Source organism: Notechis scutatus, chromosome 2 (genome assembly GCF_049901735.1).
Source record: "Notechis scutatus isolate UNSWTSFEM ecotype Mainland chromosome 2, rNotScu1.2, whole genome shotgun sequence".
In the NCBI taxonomy this organism is placed as follows: Eukaryota; Metazoa; Chordata; class Lepidosauria; order Squamata; family Elapidae; genus Notechis; species Notechis scutatus.
Window position 1 is genome coordinate 54,183,449 of NC_142010.1, and position 21,964 is coordinate 54,205,412.

A 21,964-nucleotide genomic window follows, 5' to 3' on the forward strand; every position below is an offset into this window, starting at 1 on the left:
AGATCTGGAGACTGAGAAGTCTGAACCGTTCCCCTACTTCCCCCAAAGATCTGATTAACAACCCCCTTTCCCCATCCTTGTACACCCTGCTATTAACTTTAGGAGGAAACCTCAGAATCCAGGAAAAGAAAGATGATTATTATTCATTCTCTCCACAGTAAAACTGCTTTGATGTTTTCCTCACAACTCAGCTGAAAAATGGGAGGAAGTGCCATGGACTGCATACAACTTTACAGTGAGGTTGATGTGGCTGCCTCATGGCTTTCTGACATTTGAACCAGCCATAGTACTTAGGACAGGTTTCTCAGAAAGTGATCTGAATATTAGAAAGGAAATGTATGAAATTGGCTACAATTAAATAATATAAAATAAGATTGTCAGAGGTATTAGCAGATCCTCTTTTGGTAAATGAAAGTATTTGTAGCTCAGGATTGAAATGAGGGGTCTTTGGTGTTCCCTGAGCTTGTTAGTTTTCTTGATTAATTTACCCAAATTAGATAACATCATTAGTGCTACTCAGTGCTAGATAATCATGTTCAAAATCTCTTTGCAATATGTGATTTAAATGTGTGGTTCTCTCCTCATATTTGTCAAATGGGTACAGGTGCTTTCAGTACTGCAGCCAATCACAAGGACATGTTCTTCCTGGAATGTAAAATAGGATAAGGTGGAAAAGCAGTAAAAAAGATAGGCCTGGGGACAAGTGATTGGCATAAGTAAGCTCAAGGGGAAAACAAAAGTATATTCCAGCTCTCCAAATGTGTCCGTTGCAAAGATGGCATCTAAATTTGAGAACTCATGATATATGCTTCTAAAGATATAAATCCTAGTAGCATTTTAACTGCAGTAATAGAAACCTCTCTCTTCCTTCTGTTTGCCAAGGGAAACACACAAAGCTCGGGGAGCTAGCCAGAAGACCATTAAATGTCTATTCTGCAAATAGAAGTGCTGAAGCTCTGTTCAAACCATTCAAACCTTGATTGTGTTTAGCTCTGTGGGAATGGCAATTATCTGATTAAACCACACACGTGCACCATGCATGCATAAAACAGCAGCTCAGAATAGCATCTATGGATTTTAGCAAGGAATGTTTCTCTTCTTACCTCCAGACCCCAGAAATTTGTATACCTTGCTAAGCTAATGCAGAGATGAGGATGCTGGAAGTACTGCATGTCACTGTGTCTTTTCAACACAGATATCATATTTCGATTGGTAAACATTAAATGTTTAACTCTTAGCCTTGCAAGCGGCAGACTTCGAAAGATGTTAAGTCTGCCAAATTATAGTCCCTTCTTCTGGCTTGATCTCTTTTCAGCTAAGAGCCATGGAAAGGGGCTGCCAGACTTGTTTCTTTTCATTACCTGGTCTATGTCTGGCTTAACATTTAGATTTTAGAAAATGGAAAAAAGCTGTTTGTGAAATCACATGGCTCTAGAACTCTTAGTTTCCTCTTAGTATCAATGTTTATTTATTTAGTCTTGGGCTGGGTTTCAAATGGCCAAAATTGGAAACAGAGAAGGTGATTCCGAATACCATTTATCTGTATCTAAGCAAACGTTCAATGTACTTTTAATTTAAAAGAATTGCTGCTTCCTACGAAGGGGGAGATATTTTTCACATTGTTAAAACATTTTTAAAGGTCATTAGGTGGTCATGTCACTGGCAGGGAGCTCTTGTTTGGCAAGCAGCATTAGCAGTTAGTCACAAATGCCTCCCAAGACTCAGCATTCAAAGGGAGGTGTGCTGCGAGAAACAAATGCTCACAAACCTGAAGGCTGAAATAGAAAAAGGAGTGACAAGGGGAAAACATTTGGAAATGTAAAACAACACCTTTAGTAGCCAAACTAGACTGCTTGGGGAGTTGAAGATTACATTTCTAATTTAAACTTCAGTTTAGAGAAGTTTACAGAAGCAGTAAAATCTTAACTACTTTGCTTGGAAGTCACCTAATTTGCAGTGGCTGAGCCACTGTTAAGGCAAGCTCTGCTGCCTAGGTGGAGGTTTGCACTAGTGGTTGAGAAGTTACCAGCGTGGCTGATTATTTTCCCCATGCTGGAATTGATCTATACTTGAAGGGAAGGGCAGAATTAAATCTACACCTGTGGTTTATTGCCTGGTTTGCCTATTTGAAAAGGAATAACCCTTGAAACGGATGCTTTTTCAAGAGGCAACTGGACTTTCTTGTTTTTCTTCGAAGATGTTTCACTTCTCATCCAAGAAGCTTCTTCAACTCTGACTGGATGGTGGAGAATGGAAGGATTTATATTCCTTGCAGACATCTGGTTATTTGCATTCTTTTAGAGAGTCATTGAGGCCACTTGGAGATTTATCTGGGTCCTCAGGTCACCCGAGTAGTGCAAATGGGTGTGGAGCCTTCTTTTGCAGTCCATGTGGACTGTAAGCTACATAGACATATATCTGTCAATCATTGCTTGACTGGAAATACTCTGAAGTTTTCAATGCCATTTTTAAAAAATGCAATTGTCATATTAGGTAGCAGATTCTCTTCATTGGCTGGCATAATATTTTATTCAAAGTCATACCTGAAGTTCAGGCAAAAGATGTTTAGAATTATGGGAAACTGCCTCATGCTCCTTCACCTAGTTAGATTTTTCTACTCAGGGTATATACTATGACCCATCCACCCCCAGAATCCTTCACAAATCCAAGGTAATAACCATATTGGCTGGTAATTCTAGGAACTGTAGGCTACAGAGGTAACTCTGCCAATGCCCAGTCAGATGTGTTTTCTTGCCCTTACTAGGATTCAAATCTGTAATTTTTGCACATGCTCTAAATTTTGCATTTTAGATATGTATTAGATGTATGCCACCAACATTTATTAAATTGCAAATAGATTCCAGGATTTCAGTCGCAATCCGATTTGGTCATGATTGGAAGCAAGACTGACTGCACATTTATTTATTTATTTATTTATTTATTTATTTATTTATTTATTTATTTATTTGCCAATTGTTTACAAGATAATAAGTATAAGTGTATACATAGTTGTGAATACATGAAATGGGTACATATAAGAAAAATAAAAGAAGAATAAGAGAAACAATAGGACAGGGACGGTAGGCACGTTGGTGCGCTTATGCACGCCCCTACAGACCTCTTAGGAAAGGGGTGAGGTCAATAGTAGACAGTCTAAGGTTAAAGTTTTTGGGGTTTGGGGAAGAAACTACAGAGTCGGGTAGAGTATTCCAGACATTGACCACTCTATTGCTGAAGTCGTATTTCCTGCAATCAAGTTTGGTGCGGTTAACTTTGAGTTTGTATCTATTGTGTGCTCTTGTGTTGTTATGGTTGAAGCTGAAGTATTCATTGACAGGTAGGACATTGCAATGTATGATTTTATATACCATGCTTAAATCAGACCGAAGATGGCGTAATACAAGGTTTTCTAGTTCTAGAATTTCAAGTCTGGTGGCATAAAGTATTCTACAACGAGTAGAGGAGTGGAGAACATGCATGCACAAAAAAATGGCACAAAAGGGGAAATCGCTGTGGCAGGAAAAATCACTGTGGCTGTGTTTGATTGCCACCTAAGGATGTGTTCATGACCAAAGTCGAACATTTTGTGGATTTTTTCATTGGCACCTGATTTGGTCATGGTCAGAAGCATTTGTGGCCCAAGGTTCCACTGTATTGAATGAAAAGTCTACTATGTTCTTTTGAATGGTCAAGGATTAGATTGTTGTTCAGAACAAAATTATTCAACCTTAGATTCTCTGGGTGTGTTGTATATGAACATCTGCCATTTCCTTACTGGTTGGCATGAAGCATTTGTTGGCCACTATAGCAGGATACACTGATTATTGTGAAATGCATTTAACTTTTTTAAGCAAAAGAATCAAGGACATCGCCTTTATAAAACTTAAGTGCACAGCCTTGATGCAGAAATGTCTGGTGCTTGCTTAGTAATTTCATTCTGAGTACCGAGGAAAGGGAGGGAATCTGACAGCAAGTCATTTTGTGGGAAACCTTCTCTCCAAATGAAGTATATTATCAGTAACAAGGCAACTTGTAAAATACTCCCCTTTAATGCTGTTATTCCATTCCCCGAATCTCAGATTCCCAACCTGGGGTCCTCCAGCATGTTCTACATGTTTTACTGGTAACAATTTGGGAAGGTGGATCTAAACCAAACCATTTGAGAATTAAGCCCTAAATCAGTTATAAGAGCAGGAAAAGAAAATAAACCTTTGTTTCAGATTTCTAAGCAGTTCAAGGGAAGAGAACAAAATATAATCAGCTGTACAATTTGATAGAGCCCCCATACCCAAAACTCTAGGCCTCTAATCACAAACTTAGACAACAAAATATAGCAAGTAGCAGGTATTTGTATTACTGTTTATTTGTTCCTCGATTCCTTTCTTTAACAAGGAAACATAACATAGTTATATGGACTTTCAAGAAAATTCCATTCATCTGAAGCATTTCTTGGCATCTGAATCTACTGAAAAGAGAATAATCTTCCAATGAAAGTATTTTAGGAAAACTAACCTCTTTAAATCCTGGCACCCCAAATTAATTGGTGCATGGGCATCCATAAAGTAAACACAGCAGTTTATGGGTGGAGAGGGAAAAAACATATAGGCAGAGGCAAAAAAAAAAAAAAATGTTTGACCCCTTCTGATAGTGGTAAAATACATGGAGCCTAACTCCCCTCTTATACTTCCTAGACATCTTTGTTATTCAGGATTGGCCATGGCCTTTCAGGGTATGTGCTGCAGTTTGTCTGATATTTCATAGGATATTTTGTTTACAGCATTCTTTTTCAAATGTTGTATGTTTATAGGTGGATCTAAGCAGTTAGACTGTACATATGATCCAAATTCAAATGTATCTCATCATATGGTTCTCGTTACTCAAGTGGCACTCCATAATCAGTGCCAAGTGGCTAGCATTTCACAGGCAGTGTGGACATAATATAATTAAAAATAGAGCTTTCTGGTTTAAGTAAAAACATTACAATGAACACCAAGGCTAAGATTTTATTTAAGTAAATAATATTCATTCATACATTTATTTTTTTGAACAGAGTCCCTTCCTTCCTTCCCTCACTCATTGTATCAGGGAAATAGGCTCCATTGGAAAGTCTCAGGAGAGTTTGAAATTGGGCACCCTATATCAATCTTGTAAATAAATATTTAAATTCATGAGAAAGTTATAAATTCATAGCTACAGTAGTGAAATTCACTGATACAATATTAACATACCTAGGAAATATGAATGTATAGGACCTGAAATTTAAAAAAAAACTATCAATTGTATGCACATAGTAGCTTTGATAATATATTTGCCAGGACAGCTATTCACATAAACAGTAGAATAATTTATCACTCAGCAGCAAAAAAAAACCAAAAAAAAAAAAAAACACTTAACAATATATCCCACATTCTCTTCTTTCCACACAATTTCCTTTGGGTTGCTATAATGGTATTTAAGACATAAACTTGCTGTTTCTAATAACAAGTTCAGCATCTTTGCTAATGTGTCCCAAATAAACAGATGTTGGTATTTTCTCTGGAGTAGTGTTTCTCAATCTCAGCAATTTTAAGCTATGTGGGCTTCAACTCTTCAACTCTTTCCCACCCATGCTGGCTGGGGAATACTGGGAATTGAAGTCCATACAGCTTAAAGTTGCTGAGTTGAGAAACACTGGTCTGGACCTTCATTTTATAAAGGAACTCCATCATTCTAATTCCTTTCTTAAATATGCCTCTATCCTTAGTTTGAAATGCTGCAGTATTAGGCCACACAATACTAGTGCTCAGATTTGTGATGATTTCCTCCCCCCCACCCGCCCCGATTCAGAAAACAGAATGACAAAGTTGAGAGAGACCTTGGTGGTCTTCTAGTCCAACCCCCTGCTTAGACAGGAAACCCTACACCATTTCAGACAAATGGTTCTCCAAACTGTTCTTAAAAAGCTCCAGTGTTGGAGCATCCACAATTTCTGGAGACAAGCGGTTCCACTGATTAGTTGTTCTAATTGTCAAGAAATTTCTCCTTAGTTCTAGATTAGATCTTTCTCTGAATAAGTTTCCATCTGTTACTTCTTGTCTTTCCCTCAGATACTTTGGGGAATAGGTTGGCCCCTCTTGTTTGTGACAACCTCTCAAATATTGGAAGACTGCTATCATGTCACTCCTAGTCCTTTCCTTCGTTAGGCAGGACATAATCAGTTCCTGCAACTGTTCATCATATAGTTTGGCTCAGTGGTGGGATTTTTTTTTTTTTTACTACCGATTCTGTGGGCGTAGCTTGGTGGGCGTGGCAGGGGAAGAATACTGTAAAATCTCCAGTCAGAGGTGGTATTTGCCAGTTCTCCCAAATTCTCAAAATTTCCACTACCAGTTCTCCAGAACTGGTCAGAACCTGCTGAATGCCACCTCTGGTTTGGCTTCCAGCCCCCTTATCATCCTTGTTGCTCTTCTCTGCACTCGCTTTTGTATTGAGGTACCCAGAACTGGATGCAGTATTTCAATACTCACCAAGGCAATACATAACAATGGTACTAATATTTCATGTGATTTTGATACTATTCCTCCACTGGTACAGCCTAAGACTGCATTGGCTTTTTTGGCAACTGCAGCACATTGCTGGTTCATAGTTAGGTGATTGTCCACTAGGATGCCTAGATTCCTCTCATAGTTATTGCTGTTGAGTACGTGCCACCTATTCCACACCCGTTCATTTGGTTTTTCTTGCCTAAGTGTAAAACCTTATTTTTAAATTTTAATTTAATTTTTAACTTCGTTAAAGTTCTCAGTTCAGTACACTTTTGGGAAACTTCATTTTTGGAGTTTTTATAATCTAAACATTGTCCAAAACAATGATAATGTTATTAATTAGTTTATTACATATAATAAACATATATATGATCTCACCTTTTAATTGATTATGTAGCACACAGTGAGTTCAGAGCGTTTCACACATGGTTCAGTTTCAGCAGCCAAAATGGAATTACATTTGCTTTAAATACCAGTATTTCTTGTATTGCATCCTGAGCATTTTCAATTACAATTGTAATCAATTACAATTTTAATGCTCCAGCTATAAGTAACAGAAAGTTCAGTTGGTTCCATAAGCCAAGTAAAAGTTATTCCTAGTTCATAAAGCCTATGTCTACTTTCTGCATTTTGAGGAGCCCAACGTTCATTAGCAATAAGAAGGTTACAATGAAAACAGGAAGGAAATTTTACCATATCTATTTATTATTTTAAAAAAAGGTTAAAAATACATGGAGTTTAATGTCATTTTTGGACTGTATCCAGAAGAACTTTAGTAAACATTAAATAATTTCCTAGTCTAGTTAATACAAGGAAAGCCTTCTCTCACAGCTACATTTGAGAAGATCTGTTTCCCTGTGTGTGTTTCTGCCTGTTTGAAACCAGGGCCAGTCTAATAACTTTCTGAAGTTTGTGATCAGTGCACCTCCTCTTTCTAAATATTTTCATCTGCCTTTTGTAAAGGCTGGTTTCTTGTCTGTAACAAATTTGGGAACATTTACCCACCAAAGAAGATCAATGAGTCAGTTGCCCTGCTCAAATTTGACATTCCTGCTCCTTGAAATGCCTGCAGCGGTTCTTTTAACAAGGAAGTCATAATTAGTTGACATGAATCTGGTATCTGACTTCTTTTCATGCCTATCTTTAAACTGCTAATTAAGGAAATATTTGTGTCCTGTTGTCTGAACTCCTCTCCTTGATTCTTGAAATAACTTGGATCTGTTCCACATTTCCCTCACCTCCCAGCAATGTTCTGCCTTCAGATTGGTTGCCGTTTGACACCATGCAGTTTTTAAATTAAAGCTGGGACAGTTGGCTTAAGAAGTTAGCAAGGAGTTTTAAAAAGAATTTTTTTCCATAGTGCCATTTGTACAGTAACTTCATTAGTACTCTTCAGTCTAACAGTAAAAGCAGCTTAAAATCTGGCCTTATGGCTGCAAATAACAGGATAAGATATGTGATTATTTCCTGCTGAATTTGGTTTGTTATTTTGAAAATATTTTGCTTGCTACCATGGTAAGAAAAACCAAAGGCCAAGATATTTATTGAAATGAGGATGACTTAATTAAGGATAAAATTTAAGAGATTCAGAAGTATATGCTTCTCAGTAAATAAGGGAAGGAAAGGGAGAAGGGAGGGAAATATTCTTTATGGTATGTTTAATCAATTTTCTGCCTCAAATCTGTTTATTCTCATCCCTTCTTACCATTCCTGTATAAGATCGGATTCAAATTAGACTTTTTAAACTAATAGTCTCATGGATTTTTTTAAAAAAGTCTTCCATTGTTAATTCTGCAGAATGACAAGTCCTTTAGTAGGACTATCAAGAATCTTAACTATTTTTGCTGAGAGGTTTTTTTTTTTTGCCTGTCCCTACATTATGCAATATTTTTCTCTCATTATCAGTTTTTCCGGCAGTCTTCCCTTAAATGCATTTTTCATCCCAATCATTATTCTTACAAAGTGTCCTTTTTCATATTATCCATTAGTAAAACTTCCAGAAATACAAAGTTACAATTTATTTCAGTTTTGTTTGCTCAGCTTACTCATCCTTAGTCTATTTTGTCCATTTTCCATTTATTGGGATTTAAGATTGATCTATCTTCTAATACTTCTTTATATAGGTCACGTACAGTAATGGCCAAAATTGTGGAAACTTTTAGGCCAAAGTGTATTTTTATGCCATCACTACCAAACAGGGAGGTCTTGGTCTCATCACTCCAAATAACACAGTCCCATTGTTCCTTTGTCCAAGTAACATTAGCCCAGTTTTGTCTTTTCAAACTTTGTTTGAGAGATAAAAGTGGCTTTTTTCATGGAATTCTAGATTTTAAGCCAAATTTCTGCAGTCTGTGTTGAACAGTCCTTGCACTCAACTTCAGATTGCATTGCGCCATTTCATCTTGTATACACCCAGATGATTTTCTTCTGTCACGTAGGCACTGTCTCTTAATTCTTCTATCATCACTTGCTGTTGTGCACCTTTTCCTGCCTTTACCAGTGTGGTTTTGTAGTGACTGAGTCTCCTTATTCCTCTTCAAAAACTTAGAAGTGCCACCTTTGGTTAAGTTTCCACCAGTTTTCTTCTAATTTCTTTATAACTGTAGCATTGTTCACTTAATAATAATATTTTACACCACTATCTGGGTGACCAGTCAACTCTTTGCACCATTATTTAATTTTATTATATTTTACAAGCTCACTAAATGAAAGAACACAAAAAACCCCAACCAACTTGATAGCAATCACATAACATACTGATAAATGTCCTTCTCTCAGCTCAATACATGACATCAATAATTGAATCCTACTGTGATCTGATTGGCTCATTGCCCAAACAAGATGATACCTGATTGGCTCTAAACACCCATGCTCATTGGCTACAATCAGACGAAGGAAAGCTACCTGATATCAACTTAAACAAGTTGTGCTTCCCTTTTCTGGTTATTTGGCTATAACATTTCATAGAATATAGATAATTTAACAAACTTTTTTGCATTACATTCTTGATTAAATTATCTTTCCATTGATATATAATTTTATGGTACTATTCAAAAAAGTGGTATTGTTAGCCATCAAACCTCAAAAATACACTTTTTTAAAAATAAACTTTATTGAACTTTTATTACATTAAAAACATAAAAATATATCACTCAATAACAGCAATTTGTAGTGCTTATCATATAACAATTATTTGTGCATTATTTACAGGTATTGATTAATGCGTAATTACATTCTTATTTTATCTATTACTTATATTTGATAACTATCTATCTTTAATCTATCTCCGTTCTATCCAGCTATACCATTGTTCCCACACCTTATAAAATATTGAAGCTTCTTTATCTATTAAACTCAGCGTTAATTTGTCCATTTCAGCACAGTTCATAACTTTTTGTATAACAAGTTTCTCTGAGGGTATGTATGGCTGTTTCCAACATTGGGCAAAGGCAATCCTGGCAGCAGTCAATATGTGTAATAATAAGTATTTTGTGCTCTTTACATATTTTTTTTGAAGATCCCCAATAGGAACAGTTCCGGTTCTAGATCTAGCTGTTCGTTGGTGATTTTCTGTAGCCAACTTTGATTTTAAGCCAATATTTTCAAACCATTAACACTAAGACGTATAGAAACCACAAATCGACAAAATCAGCAGCATACAAGAAAATGCATATAAAATATTCTATAGGTGGCATTTTCTCCCTTTGAGATTAGCGAAAATGTACCCCAAAATAAGTCCCATATGTTGGAAATACAAAAAAAAAAAAGAGGGAACATATTACCATATGTGGAGGTCTTCCCCAGAGGTTTGAAAATATCAAAAATACACTTTAGGTTTCCACAATTTTGGCCACTACTGTAGTTTCCCTTCCTGTATCCTATTTCCTTTCCCTTTCTTCCATGTATTTTTTTTCTTCAAGGCCCATTTGTATCCAGCCAAAAATGGCCTCTTTCCATTCATAACCATTTGTCACCTTTTGTATCCTTCACTAGCTGCCTCAGTATTCTACTATAAAGACTTAAATCTATCATGCTTTTATGTCCCCCCCCCCGAGTTCCATTCATTCAAAATATTGCACTCTTTGCAATATTCATTGCAACAATTAATTATTTTATATGCTGCCCAACTCTGGGTGACGGTTTCCCAAAACTCATTCTGGTTCTTCCATTACTGCCAGTCCTCATAGTGTAGAATGCAACTATGTTTATTAATTCATACTTTCATAGGCATGTATGATGAAATTAACTCATGTCATGCCTTTGATGTCATAATTAGATATAAATGTTTCAACATTTGCCACATCTAATAAAGCTATTTTTTTTATTTTTCCTTACCATGGAAATTTATGTTTAGTTTGTTTTGTTATTTTAGAATTTTAGGGTTCTGTAGCTTCCAATGTACCGATAACATAATACTTGACTGGAATTAACAGAATAACAGAGTTGGAAAGGACCTTAGAGGTCTTCTAGTCCAACCCTCTGTTCAAGCGGAAATCCTATTCCATTTCAGATAAATAGATATCAAATCTCTTCTTAAATTAAAAGGATTACTTTTGACCAATAAGTTCAAATGATTTCAAAACAATGATTTCAAAACCATTATTTTGTTGTGGTTCTCATTCAAATTCAATTAGTGTAATACATGCAAGTCCTAGCCAAATCCAAATACTTCACATTCATCATTTTTAATATGGCATCTTCTTCATGTGTTGGAATGGGAATTGTCAGAATTATTCATTTCTGGATAATTTTTCTGGGAACACGTCTTAATGAAGACTATTCCATGCAATTATATTCTTTGATCGTTGAAACTGAGAATACATAATGGTTTTATTATCCATGAATTTCTGTATCTGCTTTTTCAATTATTATCCTATGTGTATTTGTGAGTACATATGGTTTTGTGCTCTAAATCTATGTGCAAAAATGTTTTAATTTTAGCCAAGAGTACTTTCATTAAACTCAACTGAATTGTTAATTCATTTATAGTGCTAATCTGCTGCCAACGCATTCCTAACTTTGCAGTAGGACCTGTGTATTGACCACGTGGTGCTGTTCTTGAGGACTAGTTGGAGTCAGTGGCAAATATATACACAGAATGGATTAATGTTTGATACAGAAAGTTCTTATTTAGTGACCACAATTGAGATTGGTAACTTCCGGCTAAGAGAAAACCATGTGATCATGACCTTCATTATTAACTCTACATGTCACAAGACAGTTGTGAAATGACCACTTGACCATGGGATGCTGCAATGATGGAAATGTAAAAATTGGTCACAAAGTTGGTGGGTCTTTTTGCATTTTTGTAACTTTGAGCAGTTGCTAAACAAAGCAATCAGTAAGCAAGCACTCCCTGTCTAGTTAAGAGATTAAAAAGCACATTACATCAGGTCTTCACTAGTAACATTTCTTTAGTGCAAGGGGGTCTAACTCATGGTGTCACGTTGCCATTATGTGACATATCACAATGGTTTTTCCCTTCGCGAAGCTGGGGATGCATCCAGCCCATGGGCTGCCAGTTTGATACCCCTACTCTAGTATTACCTTCTATTTTTTAAATCATGACCCTTTAGCTTTTCCAGCTTTGACAAAATGACTAAACAGGACTAAGAAAGCCAATATGGCATACAGCTATAATTCTATGTCACAACACAGTATCTGAAACTAATTAAATCAATCTTTCAATATGTGGCTCTGTGGCTGTAACCATCTCTGGACTTGCTTCCCTGCGCACGGAGCAGCATTGGATCAGATTTCATTGACTTTTGTGCAATAGTGCATGGTGGGAAAATAACATAGTATATGAGGTTCTTACACACCAGTCTGTGGAAAGATTAGGAGTAGGAGCCAGTTTGGAGGAGAGAGTGCAAGGTGTGATGCCTTCCCCTCCATATATTGATATATACTTCAGAGGAATCTGTGGAGAAGTTCCAGGAACTGTAACTATTTCCTTTTTTGGATTGACCTCCAGAATCCATTCCTGAGAAATTCTTCTGCCAGCCAATACATAAATCTGGAATGTTATATGTGGTACTGGATTTTTCCACAAATTATGATTTTGGGACAATTGTGCAGATGTGACATAATATATTATTTTAAAAAGGAAATATTCATTCAATGCAGATAATAGAGTCTTATTGTTTATTTAAACAATCAACTACATCTATATCCATAGTAGATTAAGAACATGTTTGGTTGGGGGCAGAGGGTGAATGAAAGAAAGAAGTTGCTTCAAATGGGATCTCTCATCACAGTTTTTCTGAAATCACCTCCTACGGAACCTAAAGTTGAATGCTCAGGGTCAGAAGGGAAAGAAAACAACAATTAAGGTGACAGGATGATTGAGTAGCTCATTTTCCATTCACTTATGATCAGAACATAAAAGGTGGGATATATTTTCCAGTTCAAGTGATATTAATTATATGCTAATTGTTCTTTTGCAATTAATTGTATATTTTATGACTACAGCAGTGACAATGTCTATTGTAAGCATATTTGTAGGATTATATTGGTGGCAATTATACATGGGAAAACTTGCCTTCAGAAAATTGAAGGCTTCATACTATATTGCCTCACTCTTCCATTTACTCAACTTAATTACTATTGATAAAACGTAGAAGACTGTGCTCTAACTAATCAAGCTGGGGAATGTTTACCTTATTCCCTTTTAAATAGACTGTGAGGTACCATGGCAATGGATTATTCTTAAAGGCTTCTGGGAGACTGTTCAAGAGGGTTAAACTGCCTGATAGCAATCAACACATATTTTTTTCAAAGCAAGCTAAAACCATTTTTATCTATTTCATTAGCTCTGTCTTAAACATTTTCCAAAAACTGAATACGATGTAAGGTTATTAAATCTGTTTAATGCATGTTTTGATCTGTTCTTAATTAGGTTCAAGTGTACATTAAATGTCTCTTGTTTACTTTTATTTTATTTTTTTAACGTTTTAACCCTTATTTTGAGACTAATATCTCTAACATATAGAAACTTATTTATAATTACCTATAAATATATTATTTCCCATGTTTCTTTTAGGTGACAGAAATGTGAATATGTGGGCATTCATTGCTTGGGGATTAATATCAAGAACATGGGGTTGCTTCTCAGCTCCAGATAGTCCTAAATGACATCAAATGTTTGCAATAACTTCTAGACAAACTTTCATCCTGGTTTGGGACCAAAATCCCTTTAATGGCTCCAATAAAATGCATACATTGTGTGTTTGACAGGAGATAGAATACATTTTCTGAGACTTTATTGCTATGTCTTTATAGTGATCTCATGACCATTTCACATTTTTTTCTAAACCAGTAGAAATGAATGATTTAGCCCTTAAAATATTCTTTAAAATCTCATTACAAACCTGTTTTTTCTATCACTGCTGTTGGTATTCATAAATTTTCATAGAGCTGAGTGCACACGTTTTCTGAATTTTGACCATGTCACTGTCTACAGACTCTTCATATTTATATAAAGGTAATGTAGGGTTCTGCTGAAAGCTGTATGCTCTGTTCCAATTACAGTATATTGACTAAAACTTTTGGGTGTATTATATTTAACTATTTCAGCCATGAATTTATAAAAGAGAACCCAATACATGAAACACATGTATGGGTGCACACATACACACAAACTTTGTCACAAAGAATTTTAGTATTTTTTCTGAATATGTGGAAAATATAACAATAAAGTTATTGTCAAGATAGTGATGGTTTTTCCTTCTCTGATAGTTAACACTAGTAGGAAACACAGATTTGCAAAAGTGAAAAAGCAAGGAAATGTAGTATGTGACGGTTTCTTAAATTTTTACAGATTGTACTTTCAAGTGCTTAAATAGATTGTCTGTGATTAATTTCATTTCTGTACTCATTTGAGACTTTTGGTATTGTACCTTACTACAACATTCTCTGGAATTCAAGATTCTGATAAAATTCCTTGGTCTGAGTGTGGATATCAATAATAGTATCAATCAATCAATTACCATCATCATCATTATCATCATCACCTTAATCACCATTACCATCCTATGTTGATGAAAACCTCTTCTGGTAGAGAAACTGTTACAGTTTATAGAATTGAATAGTGAATTTAAGATGCTGCTTCTTTTGGAGCTAAATTTACTAGATCTCACAGTATTACTAGAAATTGAATAATGTCTTTAAATTACATATAAACTGTTATTAGGAATTGGTAGGGGACAGACCTTTGAAAAGAAACCATTAGTATTCTGGTGTGGTTTTGATTACTGAGATTTATCAAATAAGAAATCTGGTTGGCTTCAAAAGACCATGAAAAGTTTTGCTTTCTCATAGCTACAATTACTCATGATTTGGGAAATTGGCAGCAATGAATTGGAACCAATCTTTCTTTCTTTTTTTAAAAATAAATTTTATTGATTTTACAATTAAAACAAACCAACAACACATACATAACCGAAAGAGAGAGAAAGAAGAAAGGGAGAAGAAAATAGAAAGAAAAAAATAGAAAACAATTAAAAACATTCTCATCTTCAACAGTTTGTAAGACCTCTTTTTTATCCTTATTTTATGCCATATACACACTCCTAATCCTTACATATATCTGTGTATCACTACTATGGATTTATCCTATCCTCTTTTGCCTTTTAGTGTGAAATCTATCTTTGGTCTATCCATTTGTACCAGCAGTTCCAGCTGTTGTAGTATATTGAAGTGTCTTTATTTTTTAATGCCAAAGTTAATTTGTCCATTTCTGCACAACTTGAAATTTTTTGAATGATCATCTCCTCTGATGGAACATGAGGTTGCTTCCAACATTGTGCAAAAGCCAATCTGGCCACTGTCAAAATGTGTATTATTATATATTTCACTTTTTTTGATATTTGTTTATCAAAGATCCCTAACAGAAAGGACTCTGGTTTGAATTCGATCTGTTCTCTTGTCATTTCTTCCAGCCAATTTCTAATTTTCTGCCAATATTTTTGAGCTTCTGTGCAGGATCACCACATATGGAAAAAGGTTCTCTCTTTTTTTTTTTGCATTTCCAGCAATTCGGACTCATATTGGGGTGCATCTTCGCTAATCTCGAAGGAGGAAGGTGCCATCTATAAAACATTTTATAGGCGTTTTCTTTGTATGCTACCGATTTTGTAATTTTATTATTTCTACCCCAGACCTTTTCCCATTCTGTTATGGTGATGCTACATCCTATATTCCTACTCCAGGCTATCATGTTCCCTTTTACAATTTTTTCTTCTAATTGTACTTCTAATAAGTAATTATAAAATTTTGTTATATATTTTTTGCCTGATCCTAATAAAATTTTATCTAGTTGCTGGAGTTTATTGTTAATTCCAAATTCTTTCTTATCCTGTTTATATCTACTTTGAATTTGAAGATATGCCCACTGATCAATTTTTAGTCTCCATTCTTGAAGTTCTTGCCGTGATTTCAAATTTCCTTGTGTATCCAATAGGTCCTTATATTTAATCATTTTAGTGATATCCAGATTATTTGGGTAAATCATCACCTCCATTGTTGAAATCCAAATTGGTATTTTTAAATAGTGTTTTTTCCGTATTTTCTTCCAATTAGTTAATAATGAGTCTCTGATTAGGTGTCTGTGAAAATATTTCTAGCTAGTTTTCCCTACATCCCATAAAAAAACATGCCACCCCCTCTGCAAGTTCTGGCCTTCTAAGAATAATATTCTCTTATTGGTTAAATTCACCCATTCCTTCAACCATACTAAAGAGGCTGCACTATAATACAATTCCCAATTTGGAAGTGCCAGCCTTCCCCTGCTCTTCATATCCTGCATTGCCTTTAAATTTATTCTAGGTTTTTTCCCTTGCCAGATAAATTTTACAGTTATTTTATTAAGTTCTTCAAAAAAAAATTGTGTACTTTGATTGGGATCGTCTGAAATATATATAGAAATTTTGGAAGAATATTCATTTTAATAGCAGCAATCCTGCCTAATAATGAAAGTTGCAACTTGCCCCATGTTTCTAAATCCTTCTTTACCTGTTGCATCAATTTATCATAATTATTTTCCTTAAGTGTCTTACAATGTGCTGTTAACCATATTCCTAAGTATTTAACTTTCTTTATCACTTGTATTCCCATAACTTCTAGTTCTATTTTCTGTTTTTCTGTTAAATTTTTAGTCATTAATTTTGTTTTCTTCCTATTAATTTTTAAGTCCTGCTACTGCTCCAAATTGTTCTAATTCATTCATCAATTTTTGTCCTCTTTCTATTGGTTCCTCAATGAAAAAAATCATATCATCCGCAAACGCTTGCAACTTATATTCTTCTTTCTTAACCTTTAATCCTTTTATGTCTGGGTTCTGTCTAATTCGCATTAGTAATGCTTCTAATGATAATATGAAGAGCAGGGGTGAGAGTGGGCAGCCCTGTCTGACTCCTTTTTCTATTTTTATTGGGAGGGTATATTCCCTGTTTATTATAATATTAGCCTGTTGTGTATCATAAATGGTTGTTATAATATTTTCAAATTTGGTGCCTAAATTCATATTATAAATTTTTTGGATTAAAAATTGCCAATTTAAATTATCGAAGGCCTTCTCTGCATCTAAAAACACAAGTGCAATTTGTTTTTCGGGGTGGGCTTCATAAAATTCTAAGACATCTCGTACTATTCTTAAGTTGTTCCTGATTTGTCTGGTCGGGAGAAATCCATTTTGATCTTCATATATATGCTCATTTAACATTCTTTTTAGTCTACTTGCTATAATAGAAGTGAATATTTTGTAATCAGTATTTAACAGTGAAATCGACCTATAATTATGTATATATTGGGGATCCGAATCCTCCTTCGGGATCAGAGAAATCAATGCCCCCCTCCATGAGTCCGGCATCCTGGCTGCCAATAAGATGTCATTAAAAACTTCCACCATAAGAGGTCCTATTTGTTCTGCTATTGCCTTGTACAGCTCCCCTGGAATCCCATCTGGTCCTGGGGATTTATTGTTTTTCTGGTTCTCTATTGCTGATTTCAATTCAAACCAAGTAATGTCTTTGTTTAATAATTCTTCCATTTCTTCCCCAATTGCTTTATCCTTCACTTCATCTAAATAATTTCTTATTCTATCTTCGTTAACTTCTTCCTTTTTATATAACTCTTCAAAATACTTATGGGCAATTTCTTTTTTCTGTTCTATCTCCTGTTGTATATCCCCCTTTCCATCTATTAGCTGGTATATCAATCTCTTTTCTTTCCTTTTTTTTAGTCTATATGATAGCCATCTCCCTGGCTTATTAATATGCTCAAAATAAGTTTGTCTAGTTGTATTCAAATTTATAATAATTCTCTCTTGTTCAATTAAATTCAATTTATGTTTAGTTATTATTATCTGATTTTGCAATTTTGAATCCTTTGGGGTACTCTGTAATTGAGTTTCTAATTCCTTAATTCTTTGTTGTAATTTGTTTTGTTGGGCGTATTTTTCTTTATTCCTCTTGGCGTTATACGAGATTGTTATACTTCTTATTACTGCCTTCATTGTATCCCAAATGTTTTGTTTCATAGTTGTTCCATTATCATTTTCCTTTAAGAAATAATTTAATTCCTCCTTGAGTTTGTTGGTGTATTCTTTTTCTCTTATTAACTGAGTATTTAACGTCCATCTTTTCTTGGGTTTTTCCCTACCCTTCCATATTATCTGAATTGGATTGTGATCTGCCCATTCATTAGGTAAAATTTCAATCCCTTTTATCTCATTTGCTATTTCCATTCATTCATCCATATCAATTCGTGTCCATATTTGATGAGGATTTGAATAGAATGTAAATTGTTTTTTCTCGGGATGTAATCTTCTCCATATATCAATCAAATTTAACTCCTTCATCATTTCCATACATCTCTTGGGAAGCTGTCTTTTCTCCCCTTTGTTCTTCCCCCCATTACTGTGGTCTTTTTGATAATCAGCAATAGAATTAAAGTCTCCTATGATACAAATATTTCTTTTTTCCAATCCTACTATTTTTCCATAAAGATGCTGAGAAAAATCTTTTTGATCTCTGTTCGGGGCGTAGATTACCACTAAGAGAATTGGGATGGAATTAATCCATTAAACCCATCTTTCTTGAAACACACTTTTTTTTACTGTCAACCCTCAGTGAATAGCTTGCTTAATGATTTATGAGGACTAACTTTGCAATTTAGTCAGTATTGAATCAAGAAGACCATTGAAAAAATGGTGGAGTTCACATTTTGTTGATCATGTTTTATGCACCGTTGATGAGTACCATTGTAAAATAATTTGTAAAAAGTGTGATCACCCAGTGCAAAAAGGTAAAACTTGCAATTGAGGGATGGATGAATATGTAGTAAAACTGGTAAAAAACAGACTTCAAAAATCAATAAAACTGCCTAAGCAGCTTGAGGTATGCCGTTGAGTTTTTTAACATAATATGGAAAGTAGAAGGCTTAAACTGAGTTCCTTAGATTCTTTATTAGATCAGAGTAATATATCATTTGAACATTAGTTAACTTGAATTCTGCTGTTCTAAGAAAACTTACAGTTCACACATGGTTTTGCAGAGATGGTCTTAATTTATACCACATTCCATATATGCACCAGATATATATGTAAATAGTAGTATTCATGCACCATTATTTATAAAATATCTGATATTCACTTGCCAATGATGTCATAAATTAAATTACAAGTATATTATACAAATCAACCCAGAAAAAAAATGTTTGGGGTACCATGTATACAAGCTAAAATTCAACATGTATTCAAGAAGCTTAATGTGATTTTCTTCTTGGTTCTACATTTTATAAAATATTCTTTGTTCTAAAACATGTTTGCTCAGAGGTTTAACTTTCTTTCTTTCTTTCTTTCTTTCTTTCTTTCTTTCTTTCTTTCTTTCTTTCTTTCTTTCTTTCTTTCTTTCTTTCTTTCTTTCTTTCTTTCTTTCTTTCTTTCTTTTTTCAGACAGGAAGCATTGCTTGCTGCCATTAGTGAAAAAGATGCAAACATTGCCTTGCTTGAGCTGTCTGCTTCAAAAAAAAAGAAAACGCAGGAAGAAGTGATGGCTTTGAAAAGAGAAAAAGACAGATTGGTCCATCAGCTAAAACAACAGGTTGGGAATCTTTTCTCCCCATTTCTTTCTTGGGACACTGATATTATTCTCTCAGTTTTCTTCTGACTTTAAGTTAAGCCTTAAAACAAACCTTGTGACAGCTGGAGGAAAAGTGAGGATCAAAATACATGTCATCTCTCTTCTATTTTACTGGTCTTTAGCTGAATGTAGAGTTAGCTTATTCCATATATATCTTAGTTTTCCTTTTTCTTCACATCTAACTACTGATTATATAATAGTAGACAGTAAGATTTTGAGATATGTTCCTCATACAGAATCCCATTAACTTTGATTCCTGTATGTTATTGCATTATTTGCTTATTTGGATGGTTCAATTGTGAACCTTTTCCAGGTTTATCTGGAAGTTATATATGTAACTGGATTTCAGCACAAACCTATCTATAATTTGCTTCAGTTATGATTACCAGTTGTATATTTCTGTGTGTGTATACACATGCACACACATTCTTGTCCTCTTTCTGTTTAAAAAATATTACAGCCCACTGTGCAGTATGATTTGTTGTTTTCAATATTTGATTTGAACTAGACCTACATTTAGGATGTCATAACCTTACCTAGCATATACAAGTGAGAACTCAAAACAAATTAACTACTAATCAAATGAATAAATAAAATGAATGTTTATGCCTTGGGATAAAAATATAAGAACTAATTATTCATTTCAAACAATCAAATTTATCATGTCATTTTTTCCAATTTTTGTTGGGGATACACTGTATATTTTTAAGCTACTATCTATGTTATAATCTTAGCTTTTCATCAACCAGGAGGGACATGGCTCTATTGACAGGTACTTGGGCTGATAACATCAGGTTATTAGAGATGCTAGGTAAGATGGTTTTACCCAGTTATCCTGAAACAGTTTCATCCCATTAGACTTATGAAGTGGATAGAGTCCTCCGCGCTATCAGCACAACTACCTGTCAGATAGATCCATGTCCATCCTAGCTGATGAAAACCTCCAGAATGGAGACCTTTAGATAAGTTCAGGCAGTGATAAATGCACTATTGCAAGAGGGATGTTCCTGGGACCTTACCTACTTTGTTCAGGTAGACTGCAGTCATGCAGGATTAATGGATTCATCCCAGTTATCTTTACATTACCAGAAATTTCTTAAATGACTGAGATAATGACTTTTCTTCATTTACAGTTGTCCCAAGAGTCCAATATAGATTTCAGAAATTATTCTCTAGTACTCCACTCCTCTTTATTTGTGTCAAATAAAAGGAGGTTTACACCCATGCTGAACTTGTCTGGTTTGTTGCTGCTCTCACTATACAATGTCTTTCAGAATATCTCCCATGAATGACAAGTTGTCATTTAGAAGCAAAATATACAACCCTACTTTTTAGAGCTGTGGTGGTGCAGTGATTAGAATGTAGTACTGCAGGCTACTTCTGCTGACTGCAGGTTGCAGTTTGGGAGTGAGTCTCACCTGCTCAAAGTTGACTCAACCTTCCATCCTTCTGAGGCAGGTAAAATGAGGACCCAGATTGTTGAGGGCAAAATGCTGGCTCTGTAAACCATTTAGAGAGGTCTGTAAAGCACTGAAGAGTGGTATATAAGTTTAAGTGCTAACTGCTATTGCTATAATGATAGTAAATAGAAAGCAAATCCTAAAATCATCCTTGTGACTGCATAGCCTAGCTTTTACTGACATTGATCGCATGAAGATATGGATAGAAATGTGATCTCTGTATGCAAGAAAGCCCATTGCTAATTATACAGATTTTCCTCAACTATTTAAAAAGTATAGAAAGCCTGAAACTAAAAACAGCAATAAACCCCTCCAAAAAGCCCTACCCTTTGTTAAACAAGACACATACCATTTCCCCACTTTTATCTGTTTTCTTGTGATACATAATGGTACATTAATCATTTTATCTTCTAGACATTTATTTTTTCTGGGAATTGTCTATTTTCCCAAGTAGTCACCAAAATCCCTATAATTGAAAAGCTTCCTTTATGAAAAATGGATGGCCTTGAGTGCCAAAGATTTGCCATCTAAAGGTCAGATCTCATTTTTCTTTCTGAGAAAGTGCGAAAAGGAATAATACTTTATTTGAGTGATTAGCAAACTTAGACTTCCCAAAACTGAAGGTTTGTATTTTGAAACTTAGGAATAACAATAGCACTTAGACTTATATGCAGCTTTGCAGTGCTTTTACAGTTCTCTCTAAATGGTTTACAGAGTCAGCATATTGCCCCCAACAATTTGGGTCTTCTTCATTTTACTCACCTTGGAAAGATGGAAGGATAAGCCAACCTTGAGCCTGATGAGATTTGAAGTGCCAAATTGCAGTCAGCCAGTAGTCAGC

At 34.9% G+C, this 21,964-nt stretch overlaps 1 protein-coding gene across 4 annotated transcripts in view; it reads left to right on the forward strand.

The window, feature by feature from the left end:
* The window catches only part of ERC2 (ELKS/RAB6-interacting/CAST family member 2), a 664,972-nt gene that overhangs the window by 449,578 nt on the left and 193,430 nt on the right, over positions 1-21,964 (forward strand). For all 4 annotated transcript variants that reach the window (XM_087954768.1, XM_087954770.1, XM_087954769.1 and 1 more), the window contains one exon: positions 19,477-19,624. In XM_087954768.1, the coding sequence (XP_087810894.1) occupies positions 19,477-19,624 (148 nt within the window). The remainder of the gene's footprint in view (positions 1-19,476; positions 19,625-21,964) is intronic.